This window comes from Aulonocara stuartgranti (genome assembly GCF_965226115.1).
Source record: "Aulonocara stuartgranti genome assembly, chromosome: 20".
NCBI classification, from domain to species: domain Eukaryota; kingdom Metazoa; phylum Chordata; class Actinopteri; order Cichliformes; family Cichlidae; genus Aulonocara; species Aulonocara stuartgranti.
Window position 1 is genome coordinate 34,549,836 of NC_138956.1, and position 24,395 is coordinate 34,574,230.

General features: G+C 40.2%; 2 protein-coding genes across 10 annotated transcripts in view; one reads left to right on the forward strand and one right to left on the reverse strand.

Moving 5' to 3' along the window:
• Positions 1-6,312, forward strand: part of LOC309697216 (membrane-associated guanylate kinase, WW and PDZ domain-containing protein 3-like) — a 60,569-nt gene extending 54,257 nt beyond the window's left edge. For all 7 annotated transcript variants that reach the window (XM_082518950.1, XM_082518955.1, XM_082518954.1 and 4 more), the window contains 2 exons: positions 291-429; positions 3,189-6,312. In XM_082518950.1, the coding sequence (XP_082375076.1) occupies positions 291-429; positions 3,189-3,958 (909 nt within the window). In that variant the 3' untranslated portion in view covers positions 3,959-6,312. The remainder of the gene's footprint in view (positions 1-290; positions 430-3,188) is intronic.
• Positions 6,313-10,295: 3,983 nt separating this feature from the next.
• On the reverse strand, positions 10,296-23,440 carry LOC309697217 (NLR family CARD domain-containing protein 3-like). 3 transcript variants are annotated; one of them, XM_082518958.1, is made up of 12 exons: positions 23,052-23,440; positions 21,294-21,393; positions 20,963-21,098; positions 20,126-20,245; positions 19,770-19,865; positions 18,877-18,996; positions 18,111-18,196; positions 16,214-18,002; positions 15,527-15,700; positions 13,671-13,844; positions 12,064-12,237; positions 10,296-11,569 (listed from the first exon to the last, which is right to left on the reverse strand). In XM_082518958.1, the coding sequence occupies exons 3-12, from the start codon at positions 21,064-21,066 to the stop codon at positions 11,560-11,562; spliced, it is 2,847 nt and encodes a 948-aa protein (XP_082375084.1). In that variant the 5' UTR covers positions 21,067-21,098; positions 21,294-21,393; positions 23,052-23,440; the 3' UTR covers positions 10,296-11,559. The 3 variants fall into 3 exon arrangements, with proteins under 3 accessions (XP_082375084.1, XP_082375085.1, XP_082375083.1); XM_082518959.1 differs by having other exon boundaries at positions 16,214-17,999; positions 20,963-21,393; XM_082518957.1 differs by having other exon boundaries at positions 20,963-21,393.
• Between the last annotated feature and the right edge of the window lie 955 nt (positions 23,441-24,395).

Here is a 24,395-nt window from a genome sequence, read left to right on the forward strand (position 1 = left end):
AGTTTAAGCAGCTTTAGCACTTTAGATCTAAGAAGTAAAATATTGGACTGAAATATGGACTGAAAATAATAATAATCTGATCTGTAATTGTCTCTCTGATGTCTTGCAGCTGAATGTAGTTTTCAATACTGTCAGCATCCTCAACAATCTACACAAAGACTTTTTCATTTCTGATGATTGCACATGCCCCTGCAGAGGATGTTTGTCGGTGCCTGAAATAACATATACTCAGTTTTATGCTTTATGCACTTTCCTCCTGATGGTAAACAAGGTGTCACCGTGTGTTGCAGGTGTCCGACCAGCTGGTGGAGATAAATGGAGACAATACAGCAGGAATGACTCACAGTCAGGCCGTTGAGCAGATCAGAAGAGGAGGACATCGAATCCACCTCGTCCTCAAGAAGGGAAACGGATACGTGCCCGACTACGGTGAGACTTCACAGGACGGACTGTTACACATGACACAGCTGAGAGAAAACTGGGAGACATTCTCTCTGCTAAGACTTCAGTTTCAAGTTCTTCTTGATCCTCTCTGAATTCTTTGATCTTTTATATCTTTTAATCAAAATGGCACACGGTGGCCCTGCGACAGACTGGCGACCTGTCCAGGGTGTACCCCGCCTCTCGCCCTATGACAGCTGGGATAGGCTCCAGCGCCCCCCGCGACCCTGAAAAGGATAAGCGGAAGCGAATGGATGGATGGATGGCACACGGTGAAGTTTGACCCCAAAGCATAGGAGGATCACTGAGTCACTCTGGGCGTGTGTCCAGGGGCACTCTGTCTCATTATCCATCTACAGCTTACAATCAGCAAGATTAATAATAATCCTGCTGACAAATACACAGATAAACCAGCAGCACTGAAAACTGCCTGGACTCTTTACTGACTCACTTGCTCTGTTAAGACAAGAGACTGAGGAAATAGCCGGGAAAGCTCTAACTTTGACAGCCTGCCCACAGCAGCTGAAAACTAACTTGTTCCAGGAGAGTTTGCATTTTCTGACCTCATAAGGTCGGAATTTGTGCAGAAAATCGCTTTTGTGTCTCTAGCAGCAGGGTTGCCAACAAATCGCTACAGACCTTCAAACTTCATGTGGCCTTCCGAGTAGCTCAAGATCAGTGCATAGAGAGCTTCCACGAATGGGTTTCTATGGTCGAGCAGCTGCATCCAAGGCTTACCGAGTGCAATGCAAAGGGCTGGATGCATTGGTGTAAAGCACGCTGCCACATCACTCCATGTTCTCTGGAGTGATGAGTCACGCTTTTCCTACTGGCCTGCTGATGGATGAGTCAGGGTTTGGTGGTTGCCAGGGCAACGGCACTTGTCTGACTGCACTGTGGCAAGTGTAAAGTTTGGTGGAAACTCTTCTCATAGCTCAAAGAAACAGTAAAGCTTTAAAATAATAAGGTCAGTGAATTTGGAAGCAATCTGTGTAATTCCTAAAAGCTCAGGCATCTGATTGCTCTCAGCACTCAGCTTCAGAGCGTATTTTCTTTTTAGGCTCTGCATGATGTCATCAAAAAATAGAATACCCATCCTAATATGGTCATCTCAGCTACAGAAGCCCCTCCCATCAGGTTTCATAAAAGGGGAGGAGTTAAAAAGTTTGTTTCAGGCAGCTTGAATAGCCCAGCCCACTATAAGATAAATAAGGATTATTTTGAATTGAGAGTTATGCAAAGCTACTCTATTAGAGTTCAAAAATATAAATATTGAGATGGAAATAAGAAGATGTTCATGAATACTCTGTTGAAGAGGCTTTTGTAAAGTACTCCCTCATCACTGACCTTTGACCTGCTTCCACGGCTCTCTCACTGTTTGACTTAACTTTCTTTGACTCTCTTTTCCTCTCCTTCCTCTTGTTTTTCCTCCTCCTCCTCCTCCTCAGTGGAGCTCTCCAGCCTGTCTCTCTGTATGACCAACTCTAAACAGGGGGAACCCTGCTTCTACGTGATTGGACGCACTGAAAACACGCGGTTGGTAACTCCGTGTTTTCCCATCTGCTTTCATTTTCTTCACTTTCACTTCATCAATCCTTCATCTTCACTGATCATCAGCTGCAGTCTGCAGCATTATAGTCACATGTGAATAGCCATCAGATTACTGTACTGAGTATTTTAAGTGTTATTATTTGCATGTAAAGCGCCACACGTATAGGTCCAGTACCTGATAGTGAGTAACCTGACAGTTTTATGTTGTTTCTGTTTAAAGGTACATTACCACCATCTTCTGGTGGTAGTAACATATTACAGCCAACCAGGACCCGGTAAAAACCCTGACTGGCTTTAAGGTGTAGTTGTTAAAATATTTCTTACATGCAGAAAATCCCCAGTGTGACACGGAGAAGTGACACAGACTGAACTTTAGACTTTAGTGCCATCGTGTTGGTCATTTACACCCAGATTCAGAGGGGTGCCAAGTTAGCAGCTAATGTTAGCAAGCAGATTTAGATACCTAATCACTGCTGATTAAGACATTTGAAAAAATTATTGAATTTCTGTGACCAGAACTGGAGCAAAAACTTCATGGACACCTCACAGCAGGCCTTATTATGCTGTTGATTTCATTAAAAGGCATCAACACCACAAACACAAATGAGGCTTCCAGTTCAGTGGCTCATGATGGGAGAGGTGAGGCCCAGCAATCATTCGTTGGTTACACGAGCACACCTGTCCACCAAAGTAGCCACGCCCCTAACTTTAATAATTCAAAAAGAGCAAGTTTCAAAACAATTCGACTACTTTGCATTAGAGAAACTGCAGATTTGGCACCTCAGCTTCATTTTTCAGCACTGATGTTTGCATATTTGTAGCAATAGAGAATGTGTATTCTAATATAATAGAGATATAAACCTTCAAAAGTGCCAACATCTGAAATGTTTCTATTGTCATATCTTGGCTACGTGATCATGAATTTCTGATTGAACCTCCTGCTTCATTTGTCCTGGTTGGTTTTGGTTCAGAGTCTGAACACAAAGCTTCAGACTTTCATATTAGACCCTGATTTTAAAAAAAAGATTGGAAACATCAGCAGGGCTGGCAACAGCAGAGGTGCCCGTTGGTCACTTTGGTGATTTATTTTTTGACAGGAGAAAAACCTACTTTTAAAAAAATAAACAAAAGGAATAACCACAATAATTACTTGCAGATATTCAGATAATTATATTCTGTCTCTGTTTGTCCATAAGGCCCTGAGGAAGGAGCCCTCTCCCCCTCCTCCTCTTCACAGACCGAGGAGCTGGATGTGGATACGATAACCATGACAACTGCCTCTCTTAGCCAGGAAATGAGACGAGGAAGTGGTGCGGGAGAAGGAGAAAGGAGGAGGAGAGAGAGAGAAACCAAAAGAAGAACAGGAGGATTAGGATTAGGGCCTCCTGCTCTGGACCTGGACATAGTGGAGGAGGAAGCACGGGTGCTGGAGAGGAGATGGCAAGAGGAGGAGCAAAGGGAGGAGAGGAAGAGAAGAAGTCAGACTGTCAGGCAGATGAAGCAGGATGACCTCAAGGAGCAGGGGAGGAGGAGCAGGAGCTTACCTAGGAGTGATGCCCACCTCAGGGACTCACCTCTGTCAGAGGAGTCCAGAAGAGGAGGGGGAGAGCGGGAGAGGAGAGAGGAGAGAAACAGCAGCACCAACCGCCGTGCAAAGCATGCTGGGAACTCGGCTGCATCTCAGAAGGCAGCGTTCTCCTTCCTCATGCCGCTGGACGATGACAGCAGTGACAGACATCTTTCCGACAGCGAATCAACATCCAGTTTTTCGGAGATGCACCTATCAGCAGCAAGCATCGCCACTGCTGGCTCGAGGGAGGAGTCTGATTGGAGGAGAGCTGAGTTGCCGTTGCAAGATGGAAACGGCCCGGGCCCTTGGCTGAAGCCGAGCACGCAGAGACTGACGCAGGTGCTGACGAGCAGTCAGATCCGTGGGCGGGGACTAGCGGGTGGGCTCTCTCTCTGATTGGCCAGCTGTGAGGGCATTCTCCTCTTTTATTTGCTGATTTTTTTTTTTATTGGCTACTTATCAAGGGCTTTTTTGATTGGCCTGCTGGAGAAGACACACCTCCGTCTGTGTCCAACTGGATGACCACAGAAAACTCTGTTTGTAATTGGCTGGTGGGTGACATAACAGCTACACAGACCTGCCGAACCAACACCTTTAATATTACCCATCATGCCTCAGTACATCCTGAGACCTGTATCATAAAGCTATATCGGGCCGCCATCGCCTGTCAGACAATTTCAACCCTCCACTTATTTTATCTTCCTCTCGGGATTCTGTTTTATTTCGACTTGATTCGAGTAACATCCTAATACGGGTTAGGGTTAGATTACAGCGATTGAAACATTCACCAAATCACCCGAGCTGCCTGTGGACAGCTGAACTCTTTGTGATACAGGCTCCTGGTCTGCAGACCTGATGTGACGTTTCCGTGTGAAACATCACGTCTGCGTTTCATGGCTTCATCACGATCATCTTCACTCGCATCCTTCCAACTTCAAAATGGTATGCAAACAACATCCGAACCGAACAACGGCGCTGTTTCGTGATTCTCTCTGTGTAATCTGAGCATGTGAATATTACTGGAATGATTTTTTTATTTTTATAAACGTGTAACAAAATTATTATTATAACGATATTAGAGATTAAATAGATCCAGAGATGATTTGATTTGCCTGCTTGCTTGTAAAAATGAAAGGAAAATAACCTGATGATGTAACAGAGCCATACACACGCACACACACATACAGATGTCAGGTCCAGCTGTGGTCCTGTCGGCTGTCGAGGAACATAACATCACCATGGCAACATGGCCTGTCTCTATAGCGACAGCCGCGGAGGAGCAGGACGACCTGCAGCTTTGGATCATAACAAGTGCCTCGTTTTGTTTCAGCCTTCGTCCTGCAGACTGTCACTTTGCAGAAGCTGCAGGCAGAGACGCACGCCGTCACTTCCTGCAACACGTCAAACAACGGCAAGACCTTTCAGACACCAAAATATCCCATCATGCAACAGCCAATACTGAGTTTAATGCTTTTTATAATTGAGACATACTTGAGCTAAGAATCAGTTTGTGTGCCACAAAAACAAAACGACCCCTCATGTTATCTGAATGTGTCTTCGCCTTAACTCCAGAGGTCCCAAAATTAGGGCGGCAACTAATTATTTTCACTACCGAGTAATCTTCATTGATTTTTTTCCCCTATAAGATGTCAGAAAATAGTCAAAAGATTGTGCTGTAACTTGTCCAACCCATAAATGCATCTTCAGAGGCCTTTTATGGGTTTTCTAGTTGAAAGATGTTTAATTTACATCAAGTGAATCAAAGGAAATCATTAAATCCTGACTTCTTTTCTTCAGGCTTCAGAAAATCTGGCATTTTACCAACTAATTAAATTTATCGATTGATTTTGTAGCTCTGTTTAAAACAACAGGAACAAAATTTACACAGACCTCATCTGTAATCTATAAAATCTCAAAGTTAAATTAAATATAAATGGGTATATCAGATATCTGCACCCTTAAGACATTTGTTAAGAGTGTAGAAATAGTTCTGTCATTTTATAGACAAATCAATGAGAAGCAACAGTACAGCCCTGTGTTTGCCATTTGGACTGAGGGTTAGTGTGCACTACAGAGATGTAAATAATATTAAATTAACAGATAAAACCAAAACACTGATTAATGTCCACAGGATAATGTGCAGAAGTTCAAGTTGAATAGTGCAAACAATCACGCACACGTCTCCGCTGAATCGAAATAGCAGAAGAAACAGTGTCTAGATTTTTCTTTTTGTTGTTCACGTAGCAGGTTTTTTAAGCCACATTTAAAATGTTTATTTTAAAGAGTTATTCACGCGAGAGTACTTTATTTAAACAACTAATAACGCTAACAACATGGTAAGGCTCCTTTTAAGGAGGACCTATTCTGCCTTCCCTGAGGTCTCGTAACAAACCAAAGTATTAAACATGTCGAAGTAAAACATGAAAGCCAAAAAATATTTAGAAATTAGTAAAATTATTTATAACAAATATTTTGTTTCTATTTTCACAATAAAATTGGCCAATCACAAGGAAGTGGCTGTACAAAGGAACAGTGTAAGATCGGTAAAAGAAAACTACAAATCATGCTACGCTACGTTAGCTGAGTCCCCGAATAAAGACCAGGAGCTGGAAATGAGCAGAATAGGTCTCCTTTCAGAATCACACCGAAGAAATGTAAAGTTTTTAAAATAAAAGATTATATGATGTAAAAATAATAAAATGGTCACTGCTCTCTGCGGACAAACTGCAGAACAGTGTTTTCACACCTTATTTGTTGTCATTTATGGGCTGATGTACAGTACGTGCTGATGCTGATGTGTCAGATTAACTTAATGTTTTCAGTTTGTGCATCAAAACTCATCCAAAGACTGTTTATGAGATGAAGAAGCTTCACTCTGTAACAAAGCTGTAAAACGGCTCATTTTAGACCAATGAATGAAAACTATTTGTTGTCCAGACCCAAAGATGAAGGTTTTTTTTGTAAATGTCAAACTTTGGACTGTTGAAACGATATTTTAAAAATATAACCGTGAGCCAAGGAAAGTTAACCCTCTGTAAAACCTCAAAATCCCATCCTTTCGTCAATCTTTTAAAACTACTTCTGCTTAAAATATCCATATCAAGTTTTAATTATATTTTCATTGTTTTAACCCTTTAAATACCAGTTTGTGTACATGAGCGCCCTGTTTTTAACAGAAAAAAAAAATTAAAAAATTAATATTTTCCATAAAATACATTTGAAGTAATATTTGATTGTTATTATAATTAGGCCTTTAGATGGGCCAAAGATTGGCACCAACATTCATTTTGATCCATTATTATTTTTTGTGCAGGAGCACATTTTTAAAAATCCATCCTTTCGTGACCCTCGGGACCAAAAATGGTCCCGCCAAAAAAAGTGCTCTAAAATGTTATATATCAATATTTTTTTCCTCTTTAATTCATTTTCATAGACAAAACTATTAATCCAAAGCATTTTTCAGCAGGTTGTTAATCAACAATAAAAACAGCCGTTAGCTGGATGAGCTTCTTTTTGACAGAGTGAAACTTCATCCTCCTCCAGCTGCTTGTGTTTCAGGACAGTTAAACTTGATGTCAGATCAATATTTGAGCTGATCAGGGTCACAGCTTTATAGAGGGAAAGGGAATATGACGCTTGCAGAAAAAACAGGGTGTAAATATCAGATTTAAAAGCACCTGTTTTGTTTCAAAGATCAACAGTAACCCTTCCCTGTAACAGGTGTTTCTGATTTCGCTGTTTGTTTGTTTTTTAAGCTCAATCATGTCTGGAAACAGCTGGATTATTAATGACTAACCTCACTGTAAATTTAAGAATGTTTTCAAATATGACTTCAAATACAGATTAACCTGTTATTGCCATTACATCGATTATTGGCAAGTAATTTGTAAGTAGCAAATCAGACTTTATTTTCTATTCAAAGCAAGCTCTCATATCGAATCTATTAAATAACAGGCTTGCTGCTGCATAGAGGGGACAATAACCACTTAACCCTTTCTGATGCCAGAAATCACATTTGCAACACTAATGCAAACGTTACATATATGCTGACTTCACTGACCTTGATTTGCAGTGTAAAAATGAAAAAAAGAGAAGAAAGAAGTAAAAATTGTAAAAAGTCTTTTTAATGCATGCCCAGTGAGGGGTTAAGCATCAGTTCACAAATACTCAGGATTCAGAGCCTCACTGAGGTCACGACAGAACATCCCTTTTTATGCTGAGGACAGTTCACTTCAAAAATCAGTTTTACAGATTTTCTTTCCTTTGAGCTGTTCATCCTTCTAGATGTCTTTGTTGTAAATTGCACAGTTTTGCAGTTTCTTATAGGAACTGCAGGATTTAGAAATCCAACTGCATCACTGTGCAGAAGGAAGAATGGCTCTGTCCATTAGAGAGAAGCAAGCCTAAACTATATGGCCAACTGAAATCAAGACTGTAAATTTAATAATATTTATTGCTTTGATGTGCTAAAAAAATACTTTGAAGTTATAAACCACACAAAAATAAATAAACCAACACCTCATCCATCGATCCATTACATCACTTGCATCATTTTAATGTCTGTTTCTATGTTCCATCCACAGCCTTAGCAGTTAAACTACAAACACCACAAACCCCTGTGCTACCCTTTAGCCCCACCCTTCTGCCTCCTGTCTTTTAGGGCATTAGGATGTTTGTCTTCTATGCATTTTCTAAGACTGTGTTCTAGCGACTGATTCCCTGATTGGTGCGAGCAGCGCCTAATCACAGGATCGCAGAGTCTGGACTAATGATTCTAACAAAGGATCTGATCATTCAGGTTCTGGTCCAGAGACAACCAGGAAGAGCCAAGTTCACGCTGGACTGAACAGTTTTACCATCAGACCTGCTCCCAGGCAGCAGGATGGAGGAACGTCACTCAGCTGTTTGCTTAATGCAGTTTTTATCTTCAGCAGTTGGCTGTAAACACGCAGAAGTGACTGAAGCAGCTGATCTGATCCGTCAGTGATCGCTCGGTGTCTTTAGATCCAGTCTGACTTTAAAACTCTGAGCTGGACCAACATCAGCTCAGGTAGGCCAAGCTAACTGTCTGCAGCCTTGTTCAATAAACAAGCTCATGTGAAATGAACTGATTATTTGGGAAAAGATCTTTATTTGCTTTCTGTTCTTAGGTCAGTGCCAGATAAAATCGCTTATCCTGACAGCTGAAGCACAGGATAGCAGGCTGAGGATACTGAGGCATGCATGACAAATAAAACATTCAAATTTAAAGCAACACTGTATTGATAAGCATGAGCAAACAAGCAACCTCTATGACCCCAAGAGTTGCTGGAACAAACTTCATAATTTCTTTTCTTCTGGGTACTAGGCAAAGGTGTGATTTTTAATCATTCAAAGATTCATTGTGTAGATATAGAAACTGTATTTAGACACGTGTGAAGCTAACATGTTACAAGTCTGCCACAACTATCAGTTTCAGGTGGAAGGCAATCTTTGAAGAGTACAGCCTTTTACCGTGACTATAGAGCTGATATTGAACCAAGATGAGAAATGAGTAAAAATCCATATTTGATTATTTGTTCAAATAAGGCCTCGTTCACATGAGCATAGAGTAAAGCTTTATATTCAAAAACTTGCTAACTTTCCTCCGAGCAGTAGTGAAATTTGAAAGTGTGACACACACTTTTCATCATTGGTCCAAACCAGGTGGGTCACACCTGCACAGTGTCCTACTGACCTTACTATACAGATGGCAAACATGTCGGAGTTCATTTGAAATACACTATTTGTGCTCACACTCACACACTCCAAAGCTGGAGTGTTTCCTTGATGAATACACAAAGGTGGATCCTCTGTCACGAGCCTCTCTAGCACACCGTCCAGGCATCTGCTAATAACAGCAATGTAAAAAAAAATGCTCGTGATTTTAGTGGTCGGATGGCGTCCACGCTGACTCAAACTGCAGAAACTGTGTTTGTAAAGACTATTCCAGCATTCCTCCTACAAACAAGCAAAGCTCACTGGTAAAAAGAAATGTGTTCATTTGCATATTAAAAATATGCAATAATAACTTTATAACAATATTTTCAAAAAGCCTGGGTCTCTAAGGTGTTGGGCAACACCAATTTAACATGTTAATATTTAGCATTGCTGCAGCTCTTCTTTCCTCCTCCTGCAGCAGCTGGGTAATTTAATCACTTATCTGGATCTTTTCAACATGTGCTGTTGGTGTTTTTTTTCCACACAAATAATCTGACTTGCAGTGTGCTAAAGATCATCCAAGAAGTTATTTCCTCAATTTTACAAAAACATTGGCAGCATCAAATAATAATGTAGAGTCTTCAAGACAAATGGCGAAAGAAAAGGTTTCTGGATGTTTTCTGATAATCAGATGAATAAAACCCAAATTACAAGCTGTTAGGGTCAAAAATTGTCTTCACTCGTTCTCATTGCCATTAAATATTGAAAGTTTTACTATTTTTGTTTATATCTATTAAGACCAAGTCTAGCTCATTACTGAAAAAGAAAACCCCTTTCACACTGTATGTTTTCAAACGCCTTAAAAACAGCATTAATTTTTTATTTTTTTTACTGGGTCTAATATGATATTCAGTGGTTGAAAACAGTTACGTCTGCACTGGCTCACAGATGCAGCGTGAACATTATTTATTTGGTACGATTACTGATGGTTATGTAGGTGGGTAATGTTTTAACACATGAAGAGAGATCAACAACACAAACAGAACACAGACAGTAACAGATAAAAACCATTTTATTTATTTTCACTGTCTTCAAGTTATTAACAAAGAAATGGAAGGAATCCAATCTGCCAAATTCAACATGTATTCAAGCTATCATGCAGCACTCTTTGAATTGACACGTTGACAAAATATCATAATAGATAAATGTTAGAATAAAAATTAGAGAGTTAATTTAACTTATAGGACCTAAAAGGTCTTGATGCATTTTTCCTCTCACGATGGTTTGGAGGTAAAGGATGTGGAAAAGGGTCTGGTTTTATAACTTCCTGTGTGTGTTCTGGCTTGGCAGGATATGATGTAAGGGATAAGTGTTGATGCCAGTGAATAACGGACTTTAATGTGTCAGTAATGTCAGTATCAGCAACCTCAACCAAACAACAAAACAATAAAACCGTTTATACAATGAATGAAGTGAATTTGTGCTTCACTTAAGTAATATCACAGGGTGTTCATCTCATCACCATTAAAAAAAAACTTGCATTTCATTAGGTTTTTGTGGTATTTAAACTTGTGATTTAACGGCCTTTTATGTGGCAGAGATAAAGGAGACATTTATCTCCGCCACATAAAGACACCGTGTGCAGCACAAACGTTTTGAATCCACAGCAGAACAGCAGACATGGCAAAGACTTGGAGGACCAGATGAACCTGGGGCTAATGTCTCAGTGCAGAGTAGAAGAAGATCACTGAAACCCTGAAACCTCACAGTGCCAGTTCTTGATCCAGCTCTCAGTAAAACAGCCGAGTTACAGTATCTACGCTACGGATGGGAATCGATAAGAATTTTATGATTCTGATTCTGATTCTTTATCGATTTTCATTGGCTCCATTTTAAAAGTCACCACCGTCACTAAGCAGCAAGAAGAAATAACATTCATGCAAATTAATTGCATGCTGGAGTCAAACTTCTGTGCGTGTTTGAGGTATTTGCGCTCGTTGTTGTAGTCAGTGTTTAATATTACACAGAATACACAGAATGCTTTTCGTAAAAGTAATGCAGTATGTTACTTAATTAGCTCTGGGAACAAGTAAAATAGCTGAAACACTCTGTCTCATAATCACCATTTAACTACAGCCCCATGCACCAGTGCAAATCCCTAATAAGGACGCAGACAGGAGGACTAACAATTCCAAGGAACTGGAATACTGGGAACCGGTTTTCTACAGGAACCAACAACCTGCTGCTGCTCCAACCTCAGTGGATCATCACAGCTCGTCCACTCGTCGTCCTGCTTGCTCTCATTGTTACACAGATTATCACTCCAACCTGTAGAGACAAGAAACAGGTGTATTAAATAAGTCACTTCAAAAGCTGTCACTCAGAGATGCAGCACATCTAGCCTGTTCACAGCTGCAGTGGAGGCGTGGCCTATCTTAGCCTATCTTAGCTTCTCTGAGTTTTCATGTCAACATGTACACCCACTAACCTACACGTTTGAACATCGAGTCTATTGTTCCACAGTGGAAGTGAACTGTGAAGAGTCATAAATGATCCATGAACATCTTTTTTAAAAATGTATTTCCTGCTGTTCAATTTAACACAAACATCTTTGTGGCGGCTTTCTGTAATATCACCTGGCTAGTAAACATGGAAGCAGCCATGAAAGACACTAAGCTAAGTTAGCTATGAAATATAGAAATATAGATCTGAATGTTATCTCAGATCTGTACTGTATATATTTGTATATTTGTCTGGAATTATTTCTATTGCAGTACAATACTGCTGAATGCAACACAGAGTGACTCCAGCTCTTTACTGACCTCAGAGTCTCCAGTCTATAGTCAGGACTTTCCTTAAGATCCAACAGCTGCTTCACATCTGGATCCCGTAGGTTGTTTTGGCTCAGATCGAGCTCCCTCAGATGAGAGTGGTTGGTCTTTAAAGCTGAGACCAAAAAAGTACAGCTGATCGCTGACACACTGCAGCCCCTCAATCTGAGAAATGAATGAAACATTTAAGTTTAGACAGATTTTAAAATTATAACCAGTTTAATAATCTGAAGCTAAAGACGGTATAGGATGTAAAAGGTTAGGAAACAGAGACTTCAAACACCTCAAACCAACAAGATATTTTATTCAGCAGAAAAACTAATAAAAAGTAGTTTAATATAACTGATAGATTCAATAAAGACACAATCAAACGAATCCTGTGCATCAGACAAGTCAAAAATGTATCCTTTCAGCCCAAGTTCATCAAGCCATAAAATGGAAATGTTAACAAAATGATGATCAATACTTATAAAACATTTTTATTTAAATAAACATGAAAATATATTTGATTGTCAACTTTCATTAATGATCCAAAAAATGAGTCCATCACAGTCCTCTTGTTCTTTTGTTTTCTTATTCTCTTTGTTTCCTTGTTTCCTTGCTCACTTTTTGTTTACATGTGTCAGGAGTGGTCCTCCTTTGTGCCCACTCTCCATGTGAACTACAGGTTAACATGATTGCTTTAAGGTTGAGGAAATCATCCAGTTGACACCAGTTCATTGCTCTTATCATCATAAGATAGCAAGTTATCCCTGTGACTTTTTATTCCTCTTTTCATGATCTTTCCTTCGTGGAGACTCTTCCCAGCCTGCAGAGATCCCTGTCTGTAACTCAAGGAAATCAGCACTCCCTCCAGTTTTTAGCTGCTCCTCTCAAAAAAAATTGAGCGCATGTTTAAATCAAAAATGGGATTGATTACTTAAATAGTAAAGCTGAAAATCTTTACTGATTTACATTATGTTGTTTGTTAAAAACAAAATCATCAAATCTTTGAAAGCTGGATTCAAAATCACACCAGAAACCAAAGTTACGATTATTCAAGCATTTCTTACTTCGTCACAAAGTAGTTGTCTGCAACTGCTTCCATTTTTGAATCGATATAATTAGCTGCCTTTTGGCTGCGCTTCTCACTACAGGGCTGGACCTCATATAGGCACAAATTAAAAAGTTGTTCATCTGTTTCAGGTTGTTGTTAGCATAGCACTGCAGCCTGCAGCCAACCCACATAAAGTGGGGCGTACACTCTGAGGCTAACCTCAAAGAAAGTGAGTTTAATAATGTTGCTTCACAGTTTGGAACATTTTATAGACTAAACTAGTTAAATTAGAGCATATTTATAAAATAATTACATTATTTAATGACTTAGCCGTCACCTTGGTTTTAATTCTAATATAACAAAATTTTCTGATTGTGCTTAATCTACGTTTTTTAGGTTTTCAGTGTGTTGCTCAACATTGTTGTGCAACATTGCATCCTGCAGTTATTAGACTGAAGCAATAAAGAAGAAAGCATTAGCATTAAATCCTCTGCAGACTGCCAGCCTACATATTAAACTTTTATATTTATATGACCACACAACCAAAACATTTTTGCCTGACCTGAGCACTTCCAATCTGCAGCCTGGACTCTCCAGATAACCACACATGTTCTTCACTCCTGAATCCTGCAGCGTGTTGGCACTCAGGTCCAAATCTCTCAGATAGACGGGGTTGGACTTAAGAGCTGAGACCAGAGAAGCACAGCTGGCCTTTGACAACCTACAACCCTTCAGTCTGAATAAAGAATTTAAAAAAGGCAGATTCAGATTCAGTCATTTATAAAATACAGGAAATATAATGTATATTAGTTTTAAATTTGCACCTATACTATAAATTATGTACTAATATACAAATCATTGCAAATTACAGTTAGGCCTGTGTAGGGATGGGTATCGAAAACCGGTTCTTGTTGAGAACCGGTTCCCACTGTTTCAATTCCTTGGAATCGTTTGCCATTTTTGCAAACGATTCCCTTATCGATTCCAGTCGCCCCGAATGACGTCACCACGTTGCGGCGCGTCATTTACCTGGCAGGAAACACGGCGCCTAAGCGGCTCAAACGCTCAATAGTTTGATTATACTTTATGAGAACCGATGACAACAGGGCAACTTACAAAGTAGATATTTCATTTAAGGGAGGAAACACTACGAATATGCAAAAGCATTTGCTCACAAAACACACGATGACACGTGTTTTTAATTCCGCTCCGGACTCGTGACTCTCAACCCAGCAGCAGCGGTAACGTTTGCACGTCCTCTCCCGTTAATGCGGCAGGTAAATAATCAACTAACAGTGCATATTATGTTAGCGCGATCTGCCTTATTACAAGACCTGCCATTACTGTACATGTAGGTGACCATGATGAGAGAGACAGACAGAGTCTGGCTGGCGCTCGCTGGCAGTTCTCGCTGCAGTCTACCGGTAGCGTCTCCTTTCAGGCCAGGATAGACGAATGTCACCGAGCAGTGTCTAAGTTTGTGGTCAAAGGCTTGCACCCATTTGCCACAGCAGATGCCCCCGATTTTTGGTAAGTGAATGTGTTTAATTGTAGGCAGGGACATTACTGGATATTCTTGTGTAATTGCCACAGAACAATTTATGTTATACTTTGTTATTGCTACAGAAGAATATTTATTTTATTATTTTACATTTACAATTTTTTCCCCGGGGACCCTGTGACACCCCATTGAAGAGCCGTAGGCTGGATCTCTTAAGATCTCACTGTTGGGTTTGTAAGGCCATGTTACTCCTAAATTTCTATCTTGTTCAAAGAGAAGATATAAAACAAAGTTCTAAGCTAATCGACCTTAGTGTTCTCCTTTTAAAAAAATTAAAAAAAAGAATCGATAAGAGAATCGATAAAGAATCGAATCGTTAAACAGAATCGAAAATGGAATCGGAATCGTTAAAATCTTATCAATACCCATCCCTAGGCCTGTGCTTTGTTCAACAAAGACATCATTTTTGTAGTTTTCCCTTTGTACACCACCGCAGTGGATCAAATAACCAATATGTGATTGAAGTGTGAACTTTCAGCTTTAATTCAGGGGGTTTAGGAATTACAGATTTTTTATTAAATAGTCCCTCATTGTCAATATGATTCCTGCTGTCGACGGTGATCATAAGTTACAGAGTACTGAGAACTAAACTTTCTTTTTCTGTGCTTTGACTGCAGTTCAACACAGAAACAATGTACAAGCACAAATACACCGACTTGCTCTGTGACTCAGACTTCTGAATCCTCAAATTAGTTTAACATCAATATTATGCTGTCAGCTGTATCCAATCATCTGATAATGGAGCCTCTTTATAACGGGGTTACTTCACAGCTCAACAAAAGAAATGTCTTAACACTTCAAACTACAATGCTCAATTTGAAGAGAGGAAAAAAGCAAGTATTACTCAGTAAACTGACCTCAGAGTCTCCAGTCTGCAATTTGGATTCTTTAGTCCGACAGAGAGCAGCTTCACTTCGGAATCCTGCAGCTTGTTAAAGTTCAGGTTCAGCTCTGTCAGATGGGAGGGGTTGGACTTCAGAGCTGAGGCCACAACTTCACAGTGAGCTTCTGAGAGCTCACAGCTAGAAAGTCTGTAAAAAAAAAAAGAAGCACATTTTACAAAACATAGTGTTATGAAGTGTCTTGATGCATGCTCAATTGTCCAAGTAAGGAAATCCCAGAAAGAACAGAACAGAATCAACCTTTTGGGATATTGTTATGAAAGTAGACATTTATTTCGTTTTTCATCATCTAATCTTTAGATTTTCTAATAAGTTTTATTGAGTCAACAGAAGCTGACAAGAACTAGCAACACAAGGCAACAGCATTTGTTTGCACTGATTGCACCTAACAGAACCTAAAATATGTTAGCAGGAGTTTTAAGTTTAAGTTTAAAACCATTTTCTAATGAAAATGTGGAAGTTTACTGTCCATTCTGACCAAAATGTGAAGAGTTTCCTCACAGAAAGTCCAAATCATCTTTCTGTTGAATTCTCAATCACAGCAAAATTGTATCTGAAATCTTATCTTATCTTAATTTTGCCCTTTGGCTCGAAACTGCTAACCTGAACCAAGTTTATAATGTTAGTCACGGGCAGACTTACTGAGCCTTTCTGCAATTTCTCACAGCTGGAATGAGTCTCTGTTTGCCCTCCAGTGTGGTGTTATATTCACCCAGGTCCAGTTCATTCAGAACCTCTTCTGACATTTGGAGAATGTAGGCCAGAGCTGAGCAGTGGATAACAGAAAGTCTCTGTGATCTCTTTCCTGACTTCTGGAACTCTTGGACCTCCTGATGTACTGAGAGGTCATTCATCTCCATCAGACAGTGGAAAATGTTGAGACTTCTGTCAGGGGATATTTTTTGGGTGTTTATCTCCTTCAAGTTGCTGATGGCTTTCTGGATGCTATCTGGATTACTCTCTGTCCGACCTAGCAGGTCTCTTAAAAGTCTCTGGTTGGACGTCAGACAAAGGCCATGAAGAAAGCGGACAAAAAGGTCCAGGTGACCATTTTTACTTTTGAGAGATTTCTCCATAACTTTGCTCAGAAAGTCATCTAAAAATAGCACATGGGCAGTTTTATTTCCAAAATTCCTAGACGTCCTAGAAAACTTAGGGATTAGGAAATCCTCCAGGATCTTGCTCTGTCTACTGGTGAAACAGTGGAACATGTAAACGGCAGCCAGAAACTCCTGAATGCTCAGATGAACAAAGCAGTAGACTGGTTTCTGGAAGATCACACACTCTTTTTTGAAAATCTCTGTACAAAGTCCCGAGTACACCGAGGCCTCTGTGACATCCAGACCACACTGCTCCAGGTCTTCTTGGTAGAACATGATGTCTCCTTTGTCCAGATGTTCAAATGCCAGCCTCCCAAGCTTCCGAAGAGCTTCAGGAGTAGAAGCCTTATGGTACTTCTGAATCTTCCTCTTGGTCTGATCCAGCAGGAAGTGTGAGTACATGTCAGTCATGGTCTTGGGCAGCTCTTCTCTCTGCCCTCCAGTCAGCATGTGCTGCAGAACTGTAGCAGTGATCCAGCAGAAGACTGGGATTCCACACATGATGTGGAGGCTCCTGGATGACTTGATGTGGAAAATAATTTTGCTGGACAGCTCTTCATTACTGAATCTCTTCTTAAAGTACTCCTCTTTCTGAGCATCAGTGAAACCTCGCACTTCGGTGACACGGTCAACAAGTGTAGGGGGGATCTGATTGGCTGCTGCTGGTCGGGAAGTTATCCAGATGAGAGCCGTAGGAAGCAGATTGCCTTCAATGAGGTTTGTCAGCAGATCATTGACCGTTGACTTCTGTGCGACATCAGACATGACGCTCCTCTTAGTGAAATCCAGTAAAAGTCTGCTTTCATCCAGACCATCAAATATAAACAAAAGTTTACAGACAGCCAGCTTCTCTGCTGTGACCTTCTGTAATGTTGGATGGAAAACCTGGAGCAGCTCCAGGAGACTATACTGCACATCTCTGATCAGGTTCAGCTCCCTGAATGAAAGCAGAACCACCACACTGATGTCTTGGTTTTCCAAACCTTCTGCCCAGTCCAGAGTGAACTTCTGCACTGAGAAGGTTTTTCCAACGCCAGCAACACCGTAGGTCAGAACCACTCTGATCACTTTGTCAGATAAGGCTTTAAATATGTCATGACACTTAATTGGAATTTCATGGAGGGTCTTCATCTTGGAACCTGTCTCCAGCTGCCTCACTTCATGTTGAGTATTAACGTCTTCACTCTGTCCCTCTGTGATGTAAAGGTTTATGTAGATTCTGTTCAGGGGAGTTCTTCTTCCTGTTTCTTCAGATCCTTCAGTTACAGTTTCACATCTCTTCCTTAGACTGAACTTATGTTCATCTAAAAGCTCCTGCAGACCAGCAACTGCTAGAAGACAAAAAAGAAAGACAGAAATAAAATTAATGAAACTTTAATATTGGTATAGCATATCATCATCTGGAATCTTCCCCTATATCTTATAAAGTATAATCTTACTTTGCACAGTGTTGCTCTGACCACCTATATGTCGTCCAAACTTGGCTGTTTCTCCACAGTGGGAAACAGGATTCTTTGTCTTCTCTCTGTGCATACAAAAGAAAATGTATATTGACCAGTACACATACAATACAATACAACTTTATTTATATAGCACATTTAAAACCAAAGGTACACCAAAGTGCTTCACAACAAGGTTAAAACATAAGATAAAAGACTATAAAAGAGAACAAAGGTGCAGACAGAATAAGAAGTAAAACATTATAGCATGGTTTAGAAGATAAAATTACAGGGTATTCATTAATATAAGGTGGGGGTATTTATTCAGTGGGAGATTAGTAGGAAGATAAGTAACACAAGGGTAAAATATAGGGGGAAGTGCACTAACTAACTGAAAACGCTCAGTCAAAGAGGTACGTTACATACATTAAAATAATAGTCTAATGCAGACAAATAATTATAGAAAAATATATATTCTTTGGTGTATAAATGCTAAGGTTGGGCGATATGTGAAAAAATATGTAAAAAGTTTCCAACCGGCAATCGTCAGTTCAACAATCCCTGATGGGCGATATAGGCGCACATGCACAGACTTTATGATCAGTGGGGCAATCATGCACGGACTAATTTTCAAGTTTACAACACATATTTGGAAAACTACAAATTACTTTACCATGGAAGAAGATATTAAATTTAAAAAAAGAAAGAAAGAAAAAAGAAAAACCGCCTCACTCTGGAGACCGGCCAGTTCAGAATACTTTCTTACTTTGTGTCCGAGGGTCCAGGTTCATTATTAAACGATATAGGGGGATTTTTGGAAGCGTCACTCCTCATAGACAGACACTCTGATCCTGGAGACGCTGGGCTGCATCTGGGCTGCTGACCCCTGGGAACACAAACATATAATATTTAGCACATTGTTCATCTGCATCTTAATGTTGTTGGAAATAAGTCACTTATTATGAGTACAGGACTGAGGTTCTGGAGGTTTTCGGTGAAAGCAGAAACATTCACTGTCCCAGGGTCTCAGTTTGGATTTTATTACTCAGGAACATATTCTACCTTCTATAGGTACATACTGTCATGGTCGCTGGATCTTGGACACAGGTTTGAATTTTGTGATGTTGGGGGTTTTATAGTTCTGTAGCTTTGGTTACGTTTAGGTTATGATGTCAGATTTAGTTTGTGCTTTATTCCTTGCTTCTCTGTTTATTCCTGCCTCCTTTGTCTTTCTGTGCTTTACTTGGTCTTCTTTTGTGCTTGGCATCAGGTTAATCTTGTCTCGCTGTTCAGTTGTGGCTCTCTTCCTGTTTTATTTTGGTGACTGTTCTTCTCTGTATCCTGTGTCTAATTTCCTTCCAGGTAATTATGATAGTTTACTGCTGCTGCGTTCCCACCTGTTGCCTTTTCCTTCATCATCCTGCGTGTCTCTGTATCCCCTCATATTTTGTTGTGTTCTCCATCATGAGTGTGGCCTATTTCATAATGTGTTTTTAAAATATCTGACACTTACAAACACAAGAAGTCCTTCATGTTTTCATGTTACAGCTTTTCTGTTCAAATAGGTTTCTGATTTTGAAAATCACTGAAGCTTTTCTGTGTTAGTGTCATCCTAACAAACCATCTTCGTGTCATTTTAGAGGAGAAATAGTCTCTTACTTTGTGTTTGAGACTTCAGGTTCATTACTGAAGTGCATAGGCTCGTCTTTGGAAAAGTTAGACAGAGAGTCGAATCCTGAAGTCTCTGTTCCTTTTCTGAAACAGACATATAATATTTAGCACATTGTTAATTTGTATCTTCATGTTGTTAGAAATAAGTCACTTATTATGAGTACAGGACTGAGGTTCTGGAGGTTTTCAGTAAAAGCAGAAACATTCACTGTCACAGGGTCTCAGTTTGGATTTTATTTATATCACTACCACAATAAGCTGATCTTACAGATATGGAAGCATGTTTGTTCTGCCTGCTAAGGGAATTTTCTTCAGCTCATTTTACAGCAGAAACATTTTCTTACTTTGTGTTTGAAGGTCCAGGTTCATTACTGAAGAATGGAGGATCATCTTTGGAGATGTTACTGTTCACTGACAGACACTCTGATCCTACAGACGCTGTTCTGCGTCTGGGCTGCTGACCTCTGGGAACACAAACATGTAATATGTAACACATCATTCATGTTGACGGGATCTGTCTTGGTCCCAGGGTCACTGACCCAGGGTTTGAGGTTTTGGGGATGTTTCTTGTCTTCAGCATCTCCTGTGGAAGTCAGTCTCCGTGTTTATTTACCTCTCTGTCTCACCAGCTGTGTCCCTTTCCAAAGATCCACATCCTAAATGGTAGTTCTAAACAGGTGAAAATGTAAGCAAATGTAGCTGTATAAGCAGCTAATAAAAGAACTAATCAGTGCAGCTGATATCAATGCTAGTTTGCACTGAACTCTTCTTGTTTCCTTTTTCCAATGTCTTTTTGTAGTTTTTTACTTGATGATAAGGATGGAAGTTTTAAAAAAATTATAAAATATGCATTTTTCCGACAAGAGTCGGTTTGTCTGTGGCCCACAAGCTTGGTGAACAGTTTATAATGTCTATCTATTACTCAGGCAGTCCTCCCTATACATATTTATCTCTATGAGTACTGTATGCATAAAAATGTAAAAACTCCCTCATGAGTTTCATTTTGCATTATTTCTGTGCAAACAGGTTTTTAGTCTTTAACATCCGCGGTGAAATTTTGCTCCGGATGTTCCACATCAAGGGTTTAGGGGGAACACTTCACTAAAATAGATCGCACACATTATTTCTTCATAACAAATAAATCATCTTCACTTCACTTTACAGTAGAAACGGTCTCTTACTTTGTGTCTGCAGGTCCAGGTTCACTGTCATTTATGGAAAGGTCTCTCTTCATAGGAAAACAGAGAGATTGTGCACTGTCCTCCTGTTCCTCCAAAACATTCATTTTCAGCCAGGCTCACCGGTAACTCAGAAATGCTGAGCATTAGCACAGAATACAAACCACTCTCATGACTGACAAAACAGGAAGTACAACACACACACAGAGAGACTCCAGCAGTGAACTGAGTTGTCAGTCCACTTCCTGAATTAGCACATCATTGTTTTTTCTTCTAGTCCACAGAGACAGCTGACTGAAAGCAGACGAAACGTAATGTCGGGCTTAAAGCTCACATTCATTTCTTCCTCCTGCTCCGTAGTTTGCAGTGACCTAGATCAATAGAGAAGAGATGCTCCTCCCTTCTCCATTTACAGGAAATCACATGACGTCATCCTGGGTGTGTGTGTATGTGAGAGAGAGAGAGAGAGAGAGAGAGAGAGAGAGAGAGAGAGAGAGAGACATACAAGAATACATAAATATATCATATAATTAGGCTTCTAGATTTATGATTCAAGAACTTTCAGAGCATCAAATCACATCGATCACATTCTCAAAACACACATATATGGACAATGAAGGTTTATATATAATCTGAGGCCCCCTAATGGTAGACTTCTGGTTTTACCACCAAAATGAATACTTTCATTTCTAACTGGTAAGTCAAGTGGCATAGTGAGTAAGCGAGCAGGTAGCGACTTGATTCTAATCATGTAGAAGTTAATAGTTAAACATTAATGTAGCTCCATCAGTGTGTGTCAGGGAGACCTTTGGTCCAGCTTGGTTGTACGTCTCTTTTCTTACTATCAAAGACAACAGGCCTAAATTTAACAGCCACTTAAACATTGCTATCAGAGTAATCTAAACTGGGTTAACCCTTAAAGGTCTTTACACTTTGGGTTGGTTGTAAATTTTATGAAAAGAAGCTAGCATGGAAGAAATATGATACCACTATGTCACATTTTTTAGAAGGTTTTGGGAAACCTGATTAAAAAGGATTTATAAAAGTCTAGCTCTTGCACATGACATATTTTTTTGTTTAGGTTCAATTAGAGCTGAGCGATATGAGATTTTTTCATATCACGATATGTTTTTTTCATTTCAGGCGATAACGATATCTATCACGATATAAGCCAAATAACTATATTTGTAAGATTTAAATGTGCCGTTGCTCACAAGTAAAATGTGAAATAATCAGCAGCTTGTTTTTATTTAAATATTTATTTCCCATAATAAGTTCAACAGGGTAGATGTACTTAAGGAACATGAGACTTTTTCAGATAAATAAAGGCAAATATTGCAAACTACACAAAAGGCAGCCGCTAAAGCGTTTAAGTTTCAAAATAGAACAAACGAAACAGACTAAATTGTCAATTCCACTTAGAAACAAAATATTAATTCTAAAACTAAATCTTAGTTTGTTTTACAGAAGAACAGACAAAACTGACTAACTTTTGTCAATATCAAATAAACTGAGAACTAAAAGGAAATTCTCAATCTCTCCTTGTTGTATAGCTGAGCTTTTCAAACAGTTTTAACAGTTACTTTAGTCTGACAAAAGCCGAATGACGAATTAGCGCTTCCAGTCAGAGACTGAGGCTACGTCCACACGTACACGGGTATTTTTGAAAACTGAGATTTTCCGTTTTCGTTTTAAAAAATAATCCCGTCCACACATAAAGGCAGAAATGAAGGAAAACGCTGCTATGAACATGCCAAAGCAGCAGGTGGCGCTAGATTCCTAACCGTGCAGAAATGTTGGCCAATCAGAAGTCTAGAAGCCTCGGTGGGAAAAAGTAAACAAAGCTGGGGCATAGAAGCAGAACCGAGTCGTATGTGTGGAGGGACAGTAACTGTGTGTATATGTAAGCATTTAAACACTGCAGAGAGTAGAATTAACAGTAACAGTCTTGTAGAAATTCATTTCACCGAAACAATAACGTGGCGCACAGTGTGACGCATGCACCAGTTTATTGTATTTCCAGACTTGCTTTCGGCACAATTTACAGTGCACGCTACTCTGTTTTTTGTCAGACTTGAAATAGCCGAAATACCTTCACACTACGGAACTTCTATGGCTCTTCCGTTCGACAATCTCTCCGGCATTGGAACCATCATCTGTTTTCTCTTCGGTCACGCTCGGTTGATTTTTCTAGTCGGCACACTCATTTCCTCCATTACGCGCTGGCTCCATTACCTGCTGGCTGCTTCCCAAACAAACACACGTGCGGCTTGGCACTTGTGCTGTACGTAACAAGTCACGCGACGTGACGCTGCGGCTGTGATTGGTTCGGCTCTGCGCTACTGAATTTGGATTGGCTGACCTTTTTTTTTTTTTTTTTTAAGAGGACAAGAGCGGCGAGGTCTATCGCGATAGCTTAATTTCTCTATCGAGTAAAAGTTATATCGCGATACATATCGTTATCGTTCTATCGCCCAGCTCTAGGTTCAATGCTTTTAGTAAATTCAACATGGATTCAAAAATCACTCAGATGTGCTTTATAATAGTAATAATAGTAATAACTTAGTTTAGCACCTTTTAAAAGACCCAAGAATGCTTTACAGAGGAGCAGAAGGTTTTGGTGAAGACGTGAGTTTGAGAAGTTTTTTGAAGGATTCCAGTGACGGAGCGTTGTGAAGCTGATATGGAAGAGTTGCAGAGGGTGGTGGCCTCCAGCCTGACGACTCTGTACCCAAAGGTATGGAGGCTGGTGCGCGGGACAGAAAGCAGGCCCGTGGCTGAGGACCGTAGCATCCAAGACTGTGTGTATGGTTGCAGCAGATCAGAGAGATACTGAGGGATCAGGGTATTGAGGGGTTTGTAAGAGGATCTTGTAAGTAATGTATGACTTGACAAGAGGACATTTATGAGGGTGGAGATGATATGTTCTCACAGCTGCCCTTCCCTGGGATGTGGGTACTTGCTGGTTCCGGGGCTTGTGGCTAGATGTTCTGGCGCAGGCATGTAGCTCATCTTTGTTGCCAGGGGTGGGAGGGCTCTGCCGGGTACTGGGCGGTACTTGTGGGCCTGGAGCCCTGGGACCCTGTACTGGGCTTGCACCAGGGAGGTCGGCCGCCCCTCACCTCTGGGACTCTCACCCTGTGGCCATGGGCGCCCCATCTAGGGCCTCCTTCCTTCTCCTCCTGGGTTGGGCGCGCAGATGTTGCTGAGATGTGTGGCCTTGGGGCTTCGGTACTCTTGGGGGCTGCCTTAAGACATTGTCCTGCTAAACCATATATAATGTAATAACTGAAATAAGATGAATAGAAATGAATAAATAAACACATAAAAGAAACACCTGAACAAGAGGAGCCTATAGAGATTTTATAGAGCTGATCTTGGAAAAATATGTTTGCATTCAGGTCGTAATTCTGATTGCAAACGCTGCCAAACAGGA